Below are 17,938 nucleotides of genomic sequence, written 5' to 3' on the forward strand. Positions count from 1 at the left end.
CTAACTTAATCTTCAACTAAACAGGTCAACTACTGTAACTTAATATAAAATGCACTTACCTAAGTATTTGTATGATTTAGTTGATGAAGAGTCCAGGCTTCTGCATCCTGGACATATGTGTTATATTTGTTAAATGATATTTATTGCTTAATTGTTTGGTGAAGAGTCCAGGCTTCTGCATCCTGGACATATTTGCTTAAATGATATTTAGGTTACATGACTTAATTTATTACCAATTTCTTGCAATTTGACTAGTTATGAATTACTTCTTAGGAGTCGGAAGAAAATGAGTCATAATCGTAGTGGATGTATAAGCGTTTTAGTCAAGATGGTGTTTTAGATCATGATTTTCGAGTTGGGCTTGGGGTAGGGGAGGGTGGGTGGAGGTGGTGAGAAAAATTAAATTTTTTTTGGGGGGTGGGGGGTGGGGGGGTGGGCCGTAGGGGAGGGTGGGTGGAGGTGGCGAGAAAAATTAAATTTTTTTTTGGGTGTGGGGGTGTGGGTGGGGGCGTAGGGTAGGGGAGGGAGAGTGGGTGGAGGTGGCGAGAAAAATTTTAAAAAAAGAAAAAAAATTGGGGGTGGGGGGAGGGGGTAGGTGGGGGCGTGGGGTAAGAGAGAGTGAGTGGTGGTGGCGAGAAAAATTTAAAAAAAAAAAAAAAATTGGGGCTGGGGCGTGGTGGGGAGGGGGTGGGTGGGGGCGTGGGGTAGGGGAGGGTGGGTGGAGGTGGCAAGAAAAATTTTAAAAAAATATTTTTTTTGGGGTTGGGGGGGGGGGGGGGTGGGTGGGGGCGGGGGCGTGGGGTGGGATGGGGTGGGGAGTAAAATTAAAGAAAAAAAATTAATGGTTTCGATCCGAATAAGACTCATTCACTGACATTCTTAGTGTTAAGGGCAAAATTAGAAGATAAAAAAAATATACCTTATGGGAAAATTTTATCACACCTGCAGGTCATGATAATATTATCATGATTTGGGATGAAAATGTAGGAAAAAGGGGCTGCCCCGGAAAATTTTTCCTCCTGTCCGGAGAAAATTTGCTAACAAACAGAAAACATGAAAAAGTCGAAAAATGAGAAAAAATATTTGTTTTTCATCCTTTTCCCACAAAGAGAACGCAGCCCAATTAATTATCGAATGTTTTTTCACAATATCTGATGTGTAGCTATTATTATCATTATCAATATCTCGACTTATTTCCTTAAAAAAAAATCTCGACTAGATGCGTTGGTGTATTCGGGCTTAATATTGTCGTGCCTGAACGGGCTGAGAAAAAGCCCATTTCTTTCGGCCCGTTCGTCAATCTGTTCCAAAAACATGATGATTTTGAAGCAGACCAGCATGACAGGTGTGAGGTGTTTGCTCGTAGCCGTTACAATTTCGAAGATCTCCAAAAAGCCCTTCCTCAATCCTATCCATTGCAACAGTCGCCAAAAATTACCTTAGGGCATTTCGGTCATTCCACAGCACTCCGCCTTCCTCTGTAGAATTCCTCATTCGGTGCAAAGATATCAGAGACCTCTCTCTCTTCACTCTCCACACTCGTCCAGTCTCTCTCTCTCTACTCCAACGATTACTTGTGATTTTCTCTCTCCCTCCGCATCGAGGATCGCGGTGAGCATGGCTTCCTCCTCGTCGGAGCACGCCGCCAAGCCCGAGGAGACCGGCGGCGGAGAAAGCTCGGAAGCGCGCCCGCCGCCTGATCAGCTTCTGCTCTACAGAGGTCTGAAGAAAGCAAAGAAGGAGAGAGGTTGCACGGCGAAAGAGCGAATCAGCAGAATGCCTCCTTGCACGGCCGGCAAACGCAGCTCCATTTATCGAGGGGTCACCAGGTATTCAAATTCGTCGAACATGTGGTGTGCGCTTAGCTTCGTTGAATGTACCGAGTACTCGTGTTGCATATTGTTGTGGTGGATTGAATTAATTTGGTGCACTGATTTAAATTCGGGGAGTAGGAGTTGTAAATGATTGTTGTAAGAGCGAGGTACAGGTTTTGAAGCTGATGCACTGTTGGCTACTGCGTTTTCCTGCTTAGAAGCGTTAGTTCTTTTCATTTTTAATCATTATATGTCGTTGATTTTGCTTTTAATTCGGATTTTATTGTTATGAGACTAGGCATCGTTGGACTGGTCGTTATGAAGCACATCTATGGGATAAAAGTACCTGGAATCAGAACCAAAATAAGAAAGGAAAACAAGGTGAATGAATGCGTGCACATGCGCTAATTGATGTTTCAGTTTTGTGAAACAATGATCTTATCTATCTGTTATTGCTCTGTGCTCTTTTCTTTCATTGCTGGGATACTGGATGCTGGTGCATGGTTGATTGTGCAGTTTACTTGGGTAAGTACTCTGGTCATTTTTGGTGAAGCAGAAAAAGGACTTAGAACTGTGTTGATATTTTCCATACGGAATCACTAGGTGCATATGATGATGAGGAAGCTGCAGCAAGAGCTTATGATTTAGCTGCTCTGAAATACTGGGGCCCTGGAACGCTTATTAATTTCCCGGTATGAAGTTTCTGACTCAGATATAATTGGGTATGGTGATCGAGTATCTGGTTTTGTTTACGTTTATTAACATTGTAGACGGGTAGATGAACTACTTACTTTGTGGCAATTGCATTTTACTTATCTTTACAAACAAATGTGGCTGGACAGGTCACAGATTATGCAAGGGACCTTGAGGAAATGCAAAACGTCTCTAGAGAGGATTATCTAGCATCACTTAGGAGGTCAATATCTGATTTTTGTTGTTTCCGTTCTTAAATGAGTTTAGGTTCTCACATGCCATGTCTTTTGCAGGAAGAGTAGTGGTTTCTCCAGGGGTATCTCCAAATATCGTCCGCTTTCCAGGTACATTTGCACATTTTTGACAAGATTAGCTGGTTTTTGCTCTAATTGGGTCCATCTGCCATCCTTTAAGTTTAAGCTCTGTCTTATAGGAGAGCAAGTGTTGGATACATTATTTAGTGCCCGAATGGGTGAAAAACAGAAGCTCGAGGTTTTATGATTTTTTTCTTTCTTTCTGTAAATTCTTTTCTCAGTAGTCGCTGGGATTCACAATTTGGCCGTACTCCTGGAACCGACTACAACAACAATGCACTTTATGGTGAGACTGACTTTGAATAGGATACAATTGTCCTACTGCTGAATATAAATCTGAGTTTATGCCTTAAGAGGTTTTATTTCTTAATTTCCAAATAAAATGTGTGTTGGCCTAAGTGTGCTGCTATTAAAAGTGCAGGTGATGAAGCGGCCACAGGAAGTGAAAATGCAGGTGTTTATAATGTTGAGAGGAAGATTGATTTGTCAAATTACATCAAGTGGTGGGGTACAAGTAAATCTAGTCTGACCGATTTCCAGTCAAAGGCAGTAGTAGATGAGACAAATCCTGGGGGTTCCGATGATGTTGCTAGTGAACTGAAAGCCCTGGAACGGTCAATCCAGCCCACAGAACCCTATGAAATGCCACGACTTGGTGTCTCTCCGGAAAGATTGAACCATAAAAAGATATCTGCAATGAGTACCTTGTTGAAGTCGGCAGCGTACAAAAGCCTTCAGGAGAGAATCACAAAAAAGCAAGGGAAGGATGAGAATGATGAGAATGAAAACAAAAGCAATATTGATAAAATTGAACTCGGGAAGACTGTTGAGAAATCATGCCATGATGGTGCAAGTGAGAGACGTGATGTTGCATATGGGATAAACGGAGGATTACCTATTCACAGATATCAACTGGCCCCTCTTCTATCTGCTCCCCTTCTTACCAACTATAACAGTATCGACCCATTAACTGACCCCCTTCTTTGGAGCTCTCTCGTCCCAGTTCTTCCTACGGGTTCATCACGTATGAATGAGGTGTGCTTTTCTTTTCTGAGCCTCTCATATATATATATATTCTCCTTGGGAATTTTAGTAACTTGACAATCTTGATTTGCAATGCCATGGATATTCCAATGATATCAGTGAGAACTACATTTTTTGTAAGAACGTGAGAACAATGCACTTTTTTATAAAATTAATGCATTCGCTGTTAAATAATTTAACGCACTCGAAGAAAAATGAATTTTTCGCTCCCTTCAGGACTCGAACCTAGGTGGTGTATACATCTATCAAGATGATGCATCCATTGTAGATCTTCACGATCGAAGGGCTAAGAATGGTTCTTCGTCTCATTTTAGATAAGGGTTCTTATTTGAACCTCCTTCTAGACTATATATATATGCGCTTAAGAACCATGTTCTAGACTATATACCTTAGTTTTTTTCTATCAGAAGTTTAAGATGCATTTTCATGTGCTACAAATTGCTCAGGTACATATGATGTAGTATATGTTTTCTTCAGAGAATATCAACTTAGATCACAATAAACAATCAGGTAGAGAGTATCCGGAAAGGCTGATAATTCCGTTGCCATATAAATTTTACATGGTAATACCATTTGATCGTGCCTTTATACTTGTGGAACCGGTTACTGAGCTTGTATCAATAGTTGTGCTACACACCACTGAAGGTATAACATGTCACGCAGGTAACAAAAAACGAATCTAGCTCGGGTTATACCTTCTTCCAGCAAGGAGAGTAACAACAATTCTCGTGTCATCCAAACTCAAGGTAGAATCCGATCCCTCTAAGGTCTGGTGGCAAATGAAGCGACGTTTTTGGACCTGTACGCATCTGGAGTCGTACGTGCATGTGGCATACAAGCCCCTTCTCGCGTTACCTGTTGAGAATCAGAAATTTAGATCAGTATATGATGGAGTTGTGCATATTTTGGAGGTGTAAATTACTTGGTTTTATCCTTACACGTTTCGCCTATTTGAGGACATACAGTGTAAATAGGCGATTTTTCTTGGCATGTATACAAACGTAGGCAGAGAGTTATGCAGGCCTGCTCAATTTTCCTTTTATTAGAGTGCAATTTTGCACATTTCTTGGTTCTTCCCGACTTGTTGTGTAAACGTCGTAGCGATCTACTGCGTACATCGATATATTGTGTTCATTACTTGGTTGTATAGTTACTTTTTTTGAATGGTAGAGAATCATTCAATGTACCATCTCACATTAATCATTAATGGGCGCCGTCCCATTGTTTCTTCTAATTCTCTTGTGCTTATTTTAGTGTTACACGTGGTTTCAGCGGCAAGATGACGTCGTATATGGTTTGAGCTGCTCCCTCCGCCCCAATAAATGTGGCCACTTTCTTTTCGGCACGGAGATTAAGGAAGTGAGAGTTAAGCTTAAATCATGTGTGGCCCACCTTTTTAATGACTTTATTAGTGAATTAATTACAACTACCTTTTTTACAACCTTTTCCATCTTTTTATATTTCTAACTTTATTTTAATTTTAAAATTGAGATTTTAAATTTAATTTACTTAAATATGGAATTTTAAATTAAAATTGTGGGCATCACAATCTGGAACCATTAAATTTTCGATACACTTCAAGAAATCTGGAATTATTATGGCGGCACACATAAAATCTGAAAATACTTAAACAAAAAATAGAAATCTGGAAATATTTAAACAAAAAAACTGAACAGATACAAAATGGCGGCATAATGAAAAATTTTCATTGAAATGAAATCTGGAGTTTGGGCGCCAGTTTTTACAGTAGAGGGAAACATCAAAATATATTTTCAAATTCCCTCTAATCTCATCTATAAATGAGGGGGGCTGCTACACAACTTCTAGACCCTTCAAAAACTAAAAATCACCAACAATGGTGAACAAAAATCTGTCCAATGCAGAGAGGAACCAAATTGTGCAATATCGTCTTCAAAATCTGAAAAACGGCAAACCAAGGAAAGGAGCCATGAAGGTGGCTGTCACCATCTTCAATTCTTTGCAACGTACGGTGACTCGGCTTTGGGCTGCAGCCAAGAAAAAAAAGGAGAAAGGTGAGCAAATTTATTTAACAAGTGCAAAACCTAATGCTCCTAGAAGGAAAAGAGTTCACGTAGACATAGATCTTATTCAAAGCTTAGAGCTACACAAACGTTCGACAATTCGCAGGCTGGCAGTGGGAATTAATCGCAGCAAAAGCACAGTTTGGCGTTGGGTGAATCAAGTGCTGATCAGAGCCCACACAAGCGCTATTAAGCCTGCTTTGACAACACCTAATAAATTGCTTCGACTACAGTTTTCACTAGAAGCATTGGAGTTTGATCGAATCATGATGGCTTTAAAGTTTAAGGCAATGAACAACACAGTGCACATTGACGAGAAATGGTTCTACATAACAAAGGCTGCACACAAGTTTTACCTAACACCCAGTGAAGGAGATCCTCACCGCACATGCAAGAGTAAGAGCTTCATTGAAAATGTTATGTTTTTGTGTGTTGTTTGCAGGACACATTTTTCAGATGATGGTGAAGTTCTTTTTGATGGGAAGATTGGTATCTTCCCATTCATACAAAAGGTACCAGCTCAAAGAAACAATAAAAACAGGGCAGCGGGGACTTTAGAGACGAAGTCAATTCAGTCCGTGACTAGGGATGGCAGTGGATCTTGGACCCGGTCCAGATCCGTACGGATCTGGATCTCAATTTTTTGGACCCGACGGATATGGATCTGGATCTCAGTTTTGAAAACGGATTTGGATCTGGATCTTGAAATTTTAGATCCGGATCCGGCCCAGATCCGACCCGTGGATCCGTTTTATTATATATATATTTTTTATATTTTATATTTAGTTTACTAATAATATTAACTAAATTAAAAATAATAAATAAATTATATTCAAAAGAATAAAAATTAAAAGTAATTAGATAAAAGTATTTTGTGTTATATTTTTCATGATGGAAATTAGATGTTGTTGATTTTGTGAATTTTTTTTAATTTAATTTAAAAATAGTAGATCCATGGATCTGGACCCGTGGACTCGCGGATCTGACAGATCTGGATCTGGATCCAAAATTTTCAGATCCACGAATCTGGATCTAGTATATGAAAACGGATCTGGATCTGGTATTGGTCAGACCCGGTCCAGATCCGGCCCGTTGCCATCCCTATCCGTGACAAAAGAAGTCATGAAAGACAGTTTCATTAACAAGGTATGGGCTGATCTTAGAGTTTGTATCAATTGTAGGGCTCCTATGCAATCTAAATGCAATTAATTGTATTTTATTTTTGTGAAAATCAAATGCAACACAGCTTCTACCGGCTATAAGAGCTAAGTGGCCCAGAAATGCATCAAAGGTCATATACATTCAGCAGGATAATGTCAAACCTCATATCCAGGACACAGACCCTGATTTTAGGGCTGCTGCCACTGCAGAGGGGTTTGACATACGAATAGTTCATCAACCACCAAATTCACGCGACACAAATGTGAATGACTTGGGGTGGTTTCGAGTTATTCAAAGTATCCAAACAGAATCTGCCTGCTACAATGTTGACCAATTGATCAAGGCAGTGGGGGAATCATACGCACAACTGTCTCCTCACACACTCAACAAGGTTTTTTTGAGTTTACAAGCATGTATGGTGGAAATCATGAAGCAAAAGGGTCACAATGCATACAAGATCCCTCATTTGAAAAAAGATGCACTTACGAGGGCAAATGCACTTCCAAATGACTTACACATGTTCCACTAGAGGTAGTGGAAGAGTGCTTTGCCTATTTGAATGAGAATGCACCAATGCATCTAGTTGAAGGAATGATGGCTAAGATGGGTTATCCACATCAAGAAGGGCTGGTGAATCAGTTTTCAGAGTTAGGAATGTAGATTCCAAAATCTGTTTTTTGTAAAGAAATGCAAGTGAATTTTTGAGATTATGCCCATACATAAAGGGCAAATTTGTTTTTGTAAAGAATGCATGTGAATCACCCAAAATGAAGCTGTTTTTTAGTAGAAACCATATGTGCAGCCTTCTAAATCAATGAAACACCCAATACATCAACACATATGAAGGCACCAGACGGCCTTAAACCTTTATGCACCTAATACAACAACACATATGAAGGCACCAGGCGGCCTTGAGCCATATAAACCCAATACATCAACATATATGAGGCACCAGGCGGCCATGTACCATTAAAATATAATGAAATGCCACTAAGGGGGTGTATTCAATTAGGATTCTACAAGATTTTTTTGTATTTTAGACATATAGAGGTATTTAATCCAGTTTCTTAGAAATCCTTAAAAATCTTGTGGTATTCAATTAGGACTTTTAAGATTCCATCCAAATTTAATGATATTGAAAATTTCATTGACTTCTAAGGATTCTAATTATTGATAGACTTCTTAGGATTTTAAATGCCCTAGTATAAATAAAAAATCCATCCAGAAATCTCTTCTCTCCCCACAAGATTTTAACTGACCACGCCAATTTCACCCCGACCTCTTATTAGATCGAGGCTCCAATTACACCACCGGCCACCAATTTTTGGAGGGTAAGATCTAGTTTGAATTATCATGGTTAGCCTTTCTTTCGAGATTATACTCTGCTAATTCTAAACACAGTCTATCATCAAGCACGCAAACAGTCAGTGCCACTAATTTATCCTCAATTGAATGATGGGAAGACGGAAATTTTGGCATGAATTTTTTATACATACAATATAGTGAAGCTGCAAGAACATAATTAATTTTGAAATTGTACAGAAACTTGTGAAGTGTCGTTGCTACAGATTAATAAAACTGATGCATACCCGCTAAAGTTTGAAGCTTATTTTCTAATCTTTTTTAAATTTTAAAGAACTGACGTTTTATGATAATTGAGCTACATCCTGCTTAGGTCATCATCATTGGATTCCATAATTCTTGAATGCGTATTCTGATATTTGAAAAATTGGCGTCTTTATGCTTTGAATATGCAGGTGATTGGATGACAATCATACCTTGTGGAAATACATGGGTGACCCGGTGGGGAGTTCAGCCTCACTGCATACTAACACCAATTTTTTTGAAACATTGGCAATTTGCTTGTTTTGGACCATTTTGATTTTTCGAATTTGTGACGCCTTGCATATTTTCTTTTCTTTTTTTCATGTTGTGCTTTTTTTTTTAGACCAAACAGAAACATTCAATAAAGCTCAAAGAATGTTTACATCAAAAGATAGAACCAAAGCAGACGAAAGAGAAGAAAAATTACACAAGGCAAAAGAAGCAAGCTTGTCAGCAGCAATGTTTCCTTCTCGGGGCGTCCAGCTGAGCATGGCGTGGCTAAAAGAGTCCATCTCCCTGTTGATATCTCGCAGCATGTTTCCCAGGTAGGAAAGGTCTTCCTCACGCTTAAATAACAACCAATAAAGGGATTGGCTGTCAGTTTCGAAGATAACGTCTTCAACTCCGTTTTCCCGACCTAGATGCATGCCTTCAAGAAGTGCCAAAGCTTCCCCTTCCAGCATCGAGAAATTCCCATGAATGAAGCCGTACCTGCATCCCACCACACCACCATCCTCCGTTGTCATCACCACACCTATCCCAATCCCATTCCCTCCATTCCACGCCACATCACACGAAATCTTCCGCTGTCCTTCTCTATCACAAGTAACAGTGACCGCTTGTGGATGTTGGGTACTAGCACGCAGAGGGGGCTTCCAACCGCTTGATTTGCAATCACCAAACACTCCAGGTGGGAGATTTCCTTTTGCTGAAAAATGAGCATATTTCTCGAGTACCAAATACTCCATGCAAGCGATGCAAAGTGTGCATGAACCTGATGATCTGGACAACTTCGGATCTTCTCAAACCAATCAATAATCAAGCATTCACCGGACATGGGTGGGAGTCGTACGGGAGAAACCGACCACAAGGCCTCCACCCAATCGCAATCCCTAAGAGCATGCTCCAACGTTTCCTCATGTAGGCCACATCTACGACACCAAATATCCACATCAATATTCCGGCTTCGAAGAGCTTTTGCTGTTGGGAGTGCTTAAGCGAGACATTTCCACATAAATAATTTCACTTTCGGAATAACCTCAAGTTTCCAGATCCAGTTCCATAATCCCCCATAAGAGTAGGACGACGAGGCCTCCATTCTCATTTTAATTTCCAAAGCCAATTTGTAACCTCCCCTTAACAGAATAATTATTGAGTTTTCCGTCCGGCCAGAAAGGCTTGTCATTCTCTTGGGGGTTGTGGGGGGTGAATCCGACAATTACGGAAGCGACGTCGGTCACGTCTGGATCGACGGGCACTAGCAACCTGAGACCACAAATAACGTTAGAGCCCTCCGAAGAGCACCGGTGGGGGTGTCGATGGAAGGGCCTCTGACGCTCAAGTTAGTGAACGGATATAAGTATTCAACGTAAATAATGTAACTGAAATGAATAAATGATAAAGGAGAAAATGACAGTAAATGAAATATCCAGAAGATCGGTGACCCCGGAAGTTGAATTAAAGTTGATGAGCGATGTTGAACAAGGGGCGACGAACGTCCGGGCTAGCGGGGCTAGTCGAGCGATCAGAACCCTAGAAAGTTGAAAGCGTGGAGGCAGAACGGGAGAACGGGCGAGCTCCAGGTTGAGAGATCGTAAGTATAAGAATGAATGTCAATGACGGCCTCCTTCGATTGTGTTTGTGAGGTAGTATATATAGGTTATGGGCCTGCGGAGGGATGATTAGGGTTAGGGTTTGTTGGAATGTTCCTTGAAACCCTAACGGTTCCGACTTCTTCGGAGTTCACTTGCCGTAACCTTCGTTTGACCTAGTCAGCCACGTTGACTAGGTTTTCGTAAGCTTATAATCCAGTTTGTATACTTTCGTGTTGAAATGTTTACTATGGCGCTGCTGCTAGAGCAGAGGGATCGCGCCTCTGCAGGAGCAGAGAGATCATGCTGCTGCCAAAGCAGAGGGATCGCGCCTCTGCCAGAGCAGAGGGATCATGTCACTGCCAGAGCAGAGGGATCGCGCCTCTGCCAGAGCAGAGGGATCATGTCGCTGCCAGAGAAGAGGGATCGCGCCTCTGCCAGAGCAGAGGGATCATGTCGCTGCCAGAGCAGAGGGATCGCGCCTCTGCCAGAGCAGAGGGATCATGTCGCTGCCAGAGCGGAGGGATCGCGCTGGGCAGAGTCAGGGTTGCCCATTTGAGGATTTCGCTGACTCCTCTGGCAAGGATTTCGCTGATTCCTCTGGCGAGGGTTTCGCTGATTCCTCTGGCGAGGACTTCGCTGATTCATCTGGCGAGGATTTCGCTGACTCCTCTGGCGAGGACATCGCTGATTCCTCTGGCGAGGATTTCGCTGATTCCTCTGGCGAGGATTTCGCTGACTCCTCTGGTCAGTCGGATTTTATCCACTACAGTTGGTCCCCCACTCCATAGTTGGAATTTTTTCAACTAGGGAGTGCAATTTAACTTGTATAGGGTGCGCATAGAGAGCAGGGCGTTGCCCTTTTCTTTGATTCCCGGCAGTTCGCGTGAAATAGGTGAGCTGGAAAAATGTGGAATTAAATGGTCGGGGTGACATAACACTAGGCATCCTAGACCTGTGGCACTTTCAAAGGCCCGAGATGTATCTAATGGCGTTGGACGTTACGGTGGTAATGAATCATAAATGAATAGATATAGAATCAATCGGCGAATTGTTGTTGAACCGCGAATTGTACCTAGTGTTTGATTGGAAAGGTGAAAAAGGGTAATTGGATTGTTGAGAGTAGGGGTGTCTATTCAGGTCGGAGCGGGTACCCTACCCGAATTTTACGGGTACCCGACCCCGATTTTCCTGCCAATGAAGCACCCGACCCCGACCCGCTGGCTGTAGTCGGGTACCCTAATACCCGACGCGGGTACCCGTTGCGGGTATTAGGGTACCCGCATACCCGAACACAACAAATTGCAGAATCTTGTTTAGGTTTCTTCCTATCAGAAATTCTTCCCAAACTCCATGATCGAATCAATGCAAAAGAAATTGTAGAAACTTACTCAAAATATTAAAAAAATATAAAAACACAATTTATGACAATTTGACAAACTAAAACACAAATCATATTGACTAAGAAATCAAATTTAAAAACCACCGATTAACAAGCAGTAAGCTTGCTCAAAATATTAGAGATTCAGAAACAAGTCAACAACAAAGCTATTATTTATCTTCCTACCAAAACTAATTGTTGTCGGCAATTGGACTGGAGAGGCTGACGCCGCGCTGTGTGGACAGGGCGTCGGGGACTCAGGGTGGAGCCACGGGGCTGGGGCTGGGGCTAGGCGACTGGTGGGGTGGCGCCGGGTGTCGAGGTGACGGGACTCGGCGACGGCAGATAAGGAATAGGGATTGAGAGTCAAGACTCAAAACTTAGAATTTTGAGAAAGGAAAATGGGAGTTGGGGATTCAGACGTCTCAGACTCTCAAATTGAGATAAAAATGGATGATAATTTAATTACAATATTAAAAATGTGTATATATATATATATAATATTAAATTAATAAATTATTTAAAAAATCGGGTATTCGGGTATACCCGCATACCCGACGGGTATACCCGATACCCGATATTTTCACTAACTTAATACCCGATCCCGTCCCGCATTCCCGATTTTATCGGGTAACGGGTACCCAATACCCGCTCGGGTGACGGGTCGGGTCGGGTATATCCGCTACCCGCTTCCCGGATTGACACCCCTAGTTGAGAGCACAAGAGTAAATTGCTGTAGTGTTGCAAGCTAAGATAGCGTAGGTTTCAGATTACGTGTACATGGCTATTTATAAACCCATACTGGGGGTAAAATAGTAAATTCGTTGCTAAAACACGCGCCTCGCGTGGTCGGGGGCATAAGAGTAAATTTGCCCCTAGGCGGGAGATTTCCCCGCTCTTTTGGTGATCTTTTCGGCGAAGGCCGTTTCTCTGACACGAGCCATTCCTCTGGCGAGTGCGATTTCTCTGACAAGAGCCATTTCTCTGGCGAAGGCCATTTCTCTGGCGAATGTGATTTCTCTGGCAAGAGCCATTTCTATGGCGAAGGCCATTTCTCTGGCGAAGGCCATTTCTCTGACACGAGCCATTCCTCTGGCGAGTGTGATTTCTCTAGCAAGAGCTATTTCTCTGGCGAGAGCCATTTCTCTGGCAAGGGCCATTTGTCTGGCGAATGTGATTTCTCTGGCAAGAGCCATTTCTATGGCGAAGGCCATTTCTCTGGCACGAGCCATTTCTCTGGCGAAGCGAAAAAATTTTCAGTTTGGGAAGGGCGCGCTTTGCGCTGATGGACACGACGGGTCTTTATTTCAGGTTTTGCGTAAAATGGGCTTGTGCCTTGTATATGTAAGTTCTTCCCCCCATTTAGACTTAGTTGTTGAAACTTAAGTCTAAATTCAGGACGTTCGGGGTGGGACAGGCTTGCGTCTTTTAAATGAAGTTTTCTTCCCCCCATTTAGACTTAGTTGTTTAAACTAAGTCTAAATTCAAGAAGTTCGGGGTGAGATGGGCGTGAGCCTTTGACATAAAAATTTTATCCTCCCCATTTAGACTTAGTTGATAAACTTAAGGCTAAATTCAAGGTGTTTGGGGCGATACGGGCTTGCGCCTTTTACATTTAAAGTTTTTCCCCCTGGGTGTGGAGGGGGAGGTGACAAAAACAAGAGTCATTCCGCTTCGCTGCATTGTTTATTACTTAGCACTTTATTTGTTTAGGTGCTTCTGGACATGTCTGCCTCTTTTATGTTGAATGGGTCGAGTAGTGAAAATTATAGATCGTCGGCCGATGACACAAGCTGTGTAGATGGTGTGATGAGGAACACGATTCATGATTGGCGTGGTATGGTTATTTTTTAATCTGGAATTGGTGAAAATCGTTCCGGACCGCTTGAAGGTAGTATTCACGCGTACAAGCTGGGAGATAGGAGTCCGAAATTTGTTATCACATTTGACAAGTTGGATGAAATTCGTGCTGCTTATGTTATTCCTTCTTGCGCCAATCTGGCTACGCTCCATCTGATTCGGAAAGGCCCAATTGGTTTTATGTTTTAGCGAAGATGAGCGTCATTGCTGTAATATTTTGACCGACGCGAACTTACGAGCTAGCTCTTTGTGGAGCCGCGTTCCTCCAGGTATTGCTTATTCAATAATTCTACCTTATTCCAACTTGTCGTCAATATAACTAAGTGTTTTCATTTTGATGTAGATCACAGGATGTCGAAGCTGTATGTTCCTCTATTGCTTAGAAAGAGCGCTGCCATGGAGGTGATCCGCAAGAGTAGGAAGAAGGCTGCCAGCTCGGGTGGCGTGGTTACGGATGATGTTGCTACAATGTGTGTTCCGCACTCATCTCGTGCCCCAGCTTGCAAGAGGAGGTTTGCTGAAGTCGATCTTACCTTATCTGATCAGACGGACGATTTCATCAACTTGTCATTTTCAAACGTGTCTGCACATTCCCAGCCTGGATCTGTCCGTGGGGTAGCCAAACAGTTATTACTCCCAAGTGATAGGGATTACTTGAAAAAGAAGGGTGATGGAGACGTTGCTAGTGATCTCTTCGATCAACTTTTTTGGTAAGTATGTTCAAGTGTAGATTTGTTGACATGAATTTTTTAATTTTCAACTTGTTGCAATTTTGTGTTTGTTGTAGAGTGTGCAGAAAGCTGCCTTCCTCATGGAGAGAACTCTTGCTATGGTGGCAGAGCTTGATTAGTTGAGGGCTGAACAAGCTAATTAGCAAGACAAGATGACAGCCGTCAATAAGGCACATGATAAGGCCGATAGAAACGTCAAGAAATTGGAGTCTGCCAAATTGGAGGATGCTCGTCGGTTGGAGCGAGCTGCAGCGGACTGCAAGGAACTCGAAGCCAAAGTTATTGCGTTGGAGCGACAAATCCTCATTACAAGCTATAAGTTGGAGGTTCAAGTTCGGGGCGAGATGGCCTTGGCGTATCTCAAAAATCAGCCTCCCAAGACTTGGGATGTCCAGCAGTACGTTGATGAGTTCAATGAGTGGAAGGCTGGCAAGGAGGAGCAGGAGACGCAGCTTGCTAGCAACTTTGCTGGGATGACCACTGGAGACGACCATCCTTAGGCGGGGGAGTGACTCCTTGATGCGGGGAAGAGACATCTTGTAATTTTTCTTGTATTGCCTGTTTGAGACTTGACTACTTGACTGACTGCTCGTATTGGTATGCCTCCAGCTTGAACTTTAGATTATTGGGTCGGTTCAAGCTGTCTCTCTTATTATTATTTGTGAACTCTTGGGGAGTCAACATCGCTAACTATTTGTGAGGTTTGGCTTATTCTATGAATTGATGTGGTTTCCTTATATCTTGTCTCACCATATTTGCATACGAATTTGTTGAAAGCATATGTGTTCATACGTTTGAATATCTCATTCGATGAAGTAAAAAACCTTATTCAAATCACGACTTCAGTATCGTGTGGATTGGTGCAACATATTGCAGATTGTATATTTGAAAAAACAATAATATGTCGAAGAGATGAATAGACGTAACTTATCCTTATATCTTTATTTCGTTGCGCTAGCCTGGACCCGATGTTGGAGAATTTATTGGATTTGAGCAAGGCCAGGCTGGATTTTGATTTTATTTGGTTATCCAAGTTGGAATCGGCTGACGTTGGCCAACTTGTGATTTTGACTTGGGCGAATTGTGTCCCATCTTGGTGTGTTAGCTGATTTAATGCTTTCATGTAGCATGCTAACTTGGAATTATTTTTTGAAGCAAAATATGAAATCGTAGAGTTGTTGGCTCTAAATTGTCCAAGTCAAGTATTTGAAATTGAAGCAAACTGGAATTCATTATATTTTGGTCGTACTGACTTCGACCAACTGTGGCTAGTACCATGTGGACATTTGAACAAGTGGCTAATTCTAGCTTTAAAAAAGATAAATATTTACAAACTTTTTGACTATCTCGTTGATTGCTCCAAGCTGGGTGGTTCGTTCAACTGGATGACTAGAGACCAATGGTCTTGAATTTCATGTTGTGATGATGTTTCTTTCCTTAGTGATACAGGTTGATCTTGTCCGTGTAGAGGAGTCATCATTGGCGACTTGTATCTAGCAAGGTGCTAACGTCGCGGGACAGGCTGAGACACGTCGATTTGAGGTTGGTGGCAGCACTCCGGAGAGTTTCCTACCTACATCTGGCGAGGATCAAACCAAATGTAGTTTTTGGGCCAGATTGTGCTCCGTAGAGTTGCCTACGCCATTTGACGGGATCAAGAGTGATGTAGTTCCGGGTGGCGATCTGGGCGGCTAGGTCAGCCTGAGTAGCCACATGGGGTGCATCAGGAGTTTCAGATTCGTCACAACCGTCAGACATGATTGATGCTCGTAGAGATCTAAGGAAAGTGCGTTGATTCGCTTGATTGCTAGGGCCCCACGGTGGGCGCCAAATTGTGGGGGGTGAATCCGACAATTACGGAAGCGACGTCGGTCACGTCTGGATCGACGGGCACTAGCAACCTGAGACCCCAAATAACGTTAGAGCCCTCCGAAGAGCACCGGTGGGGGTGTCGATGGAAGGGCCTCCGACGCTCAACTCAGTGAACGGATATAAGTATTCAACGTAAATAACGTAACTGAAATGAATAAATGATAAAGGAGAAAACGACAGTAAATGAAATATCCGGAAGATCGGTGACCCCGGAAGTTGAATTAAAGTTGATGAGGCGACGAACGTCCGGGCTAGCGGGGCTAGTCGAGCGATCGGAACCCTAGAAAGTTGAAAGCGTGGAGGCAGAACGGGAGAACGGGCGAGCTCCAGGTTGAGAGATCGTAAGTATAAGAATGTTCCTTGAAACCCTAACGGTTCCGACTTCTTCGGAGTTCACTTGCCGTAACCTTCGTTTGACCTAGTCAGCCACGTTGACTAGGTTTTCGTAAGCTTATAATCCAGTTTGTATACTTTCGTGTTGAAATGTTTACTATGGCGCTGCTGCTAGAGCAGAGGGGTCGCGCCTCTGCAGGAGCAGAGAGATCATGCTACTGCCAAAGCAGAGGGATCGCGCCTCTGCCAGAGCAGAGGGATCATGTCGCTGCCAGAGCAGAGGGATCGCGCCTCTGCCAGAGCAGAGGGATCATGTCGCTGCCAGAGCAAAGGGATCGCGCATCTGCCAGAGCAGAGGGATCATGTCGCTGCCAGAGCGGAGGGATCGCGCTGGGCAGAGTCAGGGTTGCCCATTTGAGGATTTCGCTGACTCCTCTGGCAAGGATTTCGCTGATTCCTCTGGCGAGGGTTTCGCTGATTCCTCTGGCGAGGACTTCGCTGATTCCTCTGGCGAGGATTTCGCTGACTCCTCTGGCGAGGACTTCGCTGATTCCTCTGGCGAGGATTTCGCTGACTCCTCTGGCGAGGATTTTGCTGACTCATCTGGTCAGTCGGATTTTATCCACTACAGGGGTTACCACGAAGTTGGGCCATCACTCTCCACCGATCCTCTCCAACCAACGTCTCCTCCAGTTTTCCCATATCCCACAAGCGTCCATCATTCTCTAGCAGCTGCGCAACAGATATGAGCTTCGCCTCATCAGCCACCTTCGCCACCTCAAAACCACCATTCCATTTTGGTAACCATGGATCCTTGCCAATTCGAATGCGTTCTCCATTACCCAACTTCCAAGCCACTCCAACTTCAAGTAATTTTCTGCCCACTAGAATGCTTTTCCAAACAAAAGATGGATTATGAGCATTTCTAGCAAGGAGCAAATCATTACGTGGGTAGTACCGGGCCTTAAAAGAGCGAGCAATCAGCGAATTCTCATTGGTTAGAAGCCTCCATGCTTGTTTCGCAAGCATTGCTTGATTAAAAAGACTTATATCTCTGAAGCCTAAACCTCCATCCCCCTTTGCCATGCATAACTTTTTCCAGCTCTTCCAATGAATGCGCCTCTCATCATGCTTCTGCCCCCAAAAAAAGTTTGCCGCCACACTATTGAGACGCTGACAAATTTGGTCCGGAATAGCGAAACAACTCATAAGGTAGGAAGGTATCGATTGAAGAACTGATTTAATTAGCACCATCTTCCCTGCTCCAGAGAGAAATC

At 43.0% G+C, this 17,938-nt stretch overlaps 3 protein-coding genes across 4 annotated transcripts; 2 read left to right on the plus strand and 1 right to left on the minus strand.

Moving 5' to 3' along the window:
* Positions 1 to 1,343: 1,343 nt before the first annotated feature.
* Positions 1,344 to 5,099, plus strand: LOC131026331 (AP2-like ethylene-responsive transcription factor At2g41710). 2 transcript variants are annotated; one of them, XM_057956181.1, is made up of 9 exons: positions 1,344 to 1,829; positions 2,113 to 2,195; positions 2,331 to 2,339; positions 2,418 to 2,506; positions 2,657 to 2,730; positions 2,801 to 2,851; positions 3,043 to 3,107; positions 3,243 to 3,856; positions 4,529 to 5,099. In XM_057956181.1, the coding sequence occupies exons 1-9, from the start codon at positions 1,618 to 1,620 to the stop codon at positions 4,580 to 4,582; spliced, it is 1,251 nt and encodes a 416-aa protein (XP_057812164.1). In that variant the 5' UTR covers positions 1,344 to 1,617; the 3' UTR covers positions 4,583 to 5,099. The 2 variants fall into 2 exon arrangements, with proteins under 2 accessions (XP_057812164.1, XP_057812165.1); XM_057956182.1 differs by having other exon boundaries at positions 3,046 to 3,107.
* A 621-nt stretch (positions 5,100 to 5,720) lies between these two features.
* On the plus strand, positions 5,721 to 7,597 carry LOC131025759 (uncharacterized). Its single transcript, XM_057955545.1, has 3 exons — positions 5,721 to 6,256; positions 6,350 to 6,419; positions 7,154 to 7,597. The coding sequence occupies exons 1-3, from the start codon at positions 5,721 to 5,723 to the stop codon at positions 7,595 to 7,597; spliced, it is 1,050 nt and encodes a 349-aa protein (XP_057811528.1).
* Positions 7,598 to 9,041: 1,444 nt separating this feature from the next.
* On the minus strand, positions 9,042 to 9,641 carry LOC131025760 (uncharacterized). Its single transcript, XM_057955546.1, has one exon. It carries the CDS (start codon positions 9,639 to 9,641, stop codon positions 9,042 to 9,044), a length of 600 nt encoding a protein of 199 aa, XP_057811529.1.
* Between the last annotated feature and the right edge of the window lie 8,297 nt (positions 9,642 to 17,938).

Source organism: Salvia miltiorrhiza, chromosome 5 (genome assembly GCF_028751815.1).
Source record: "Salvia miltiorrhiza cultivar Shanhuang (shh) chromosome 5, IMPLAD_Smil_shh, whole genome shotgun sequence".
Lineage (NCBI taxonomy): Eukaryota > Viridiplantae > Streptophyta > Magnoliopsida > Lamiales > Lamiaceae > Salvia > Salvia miltiorrhiza.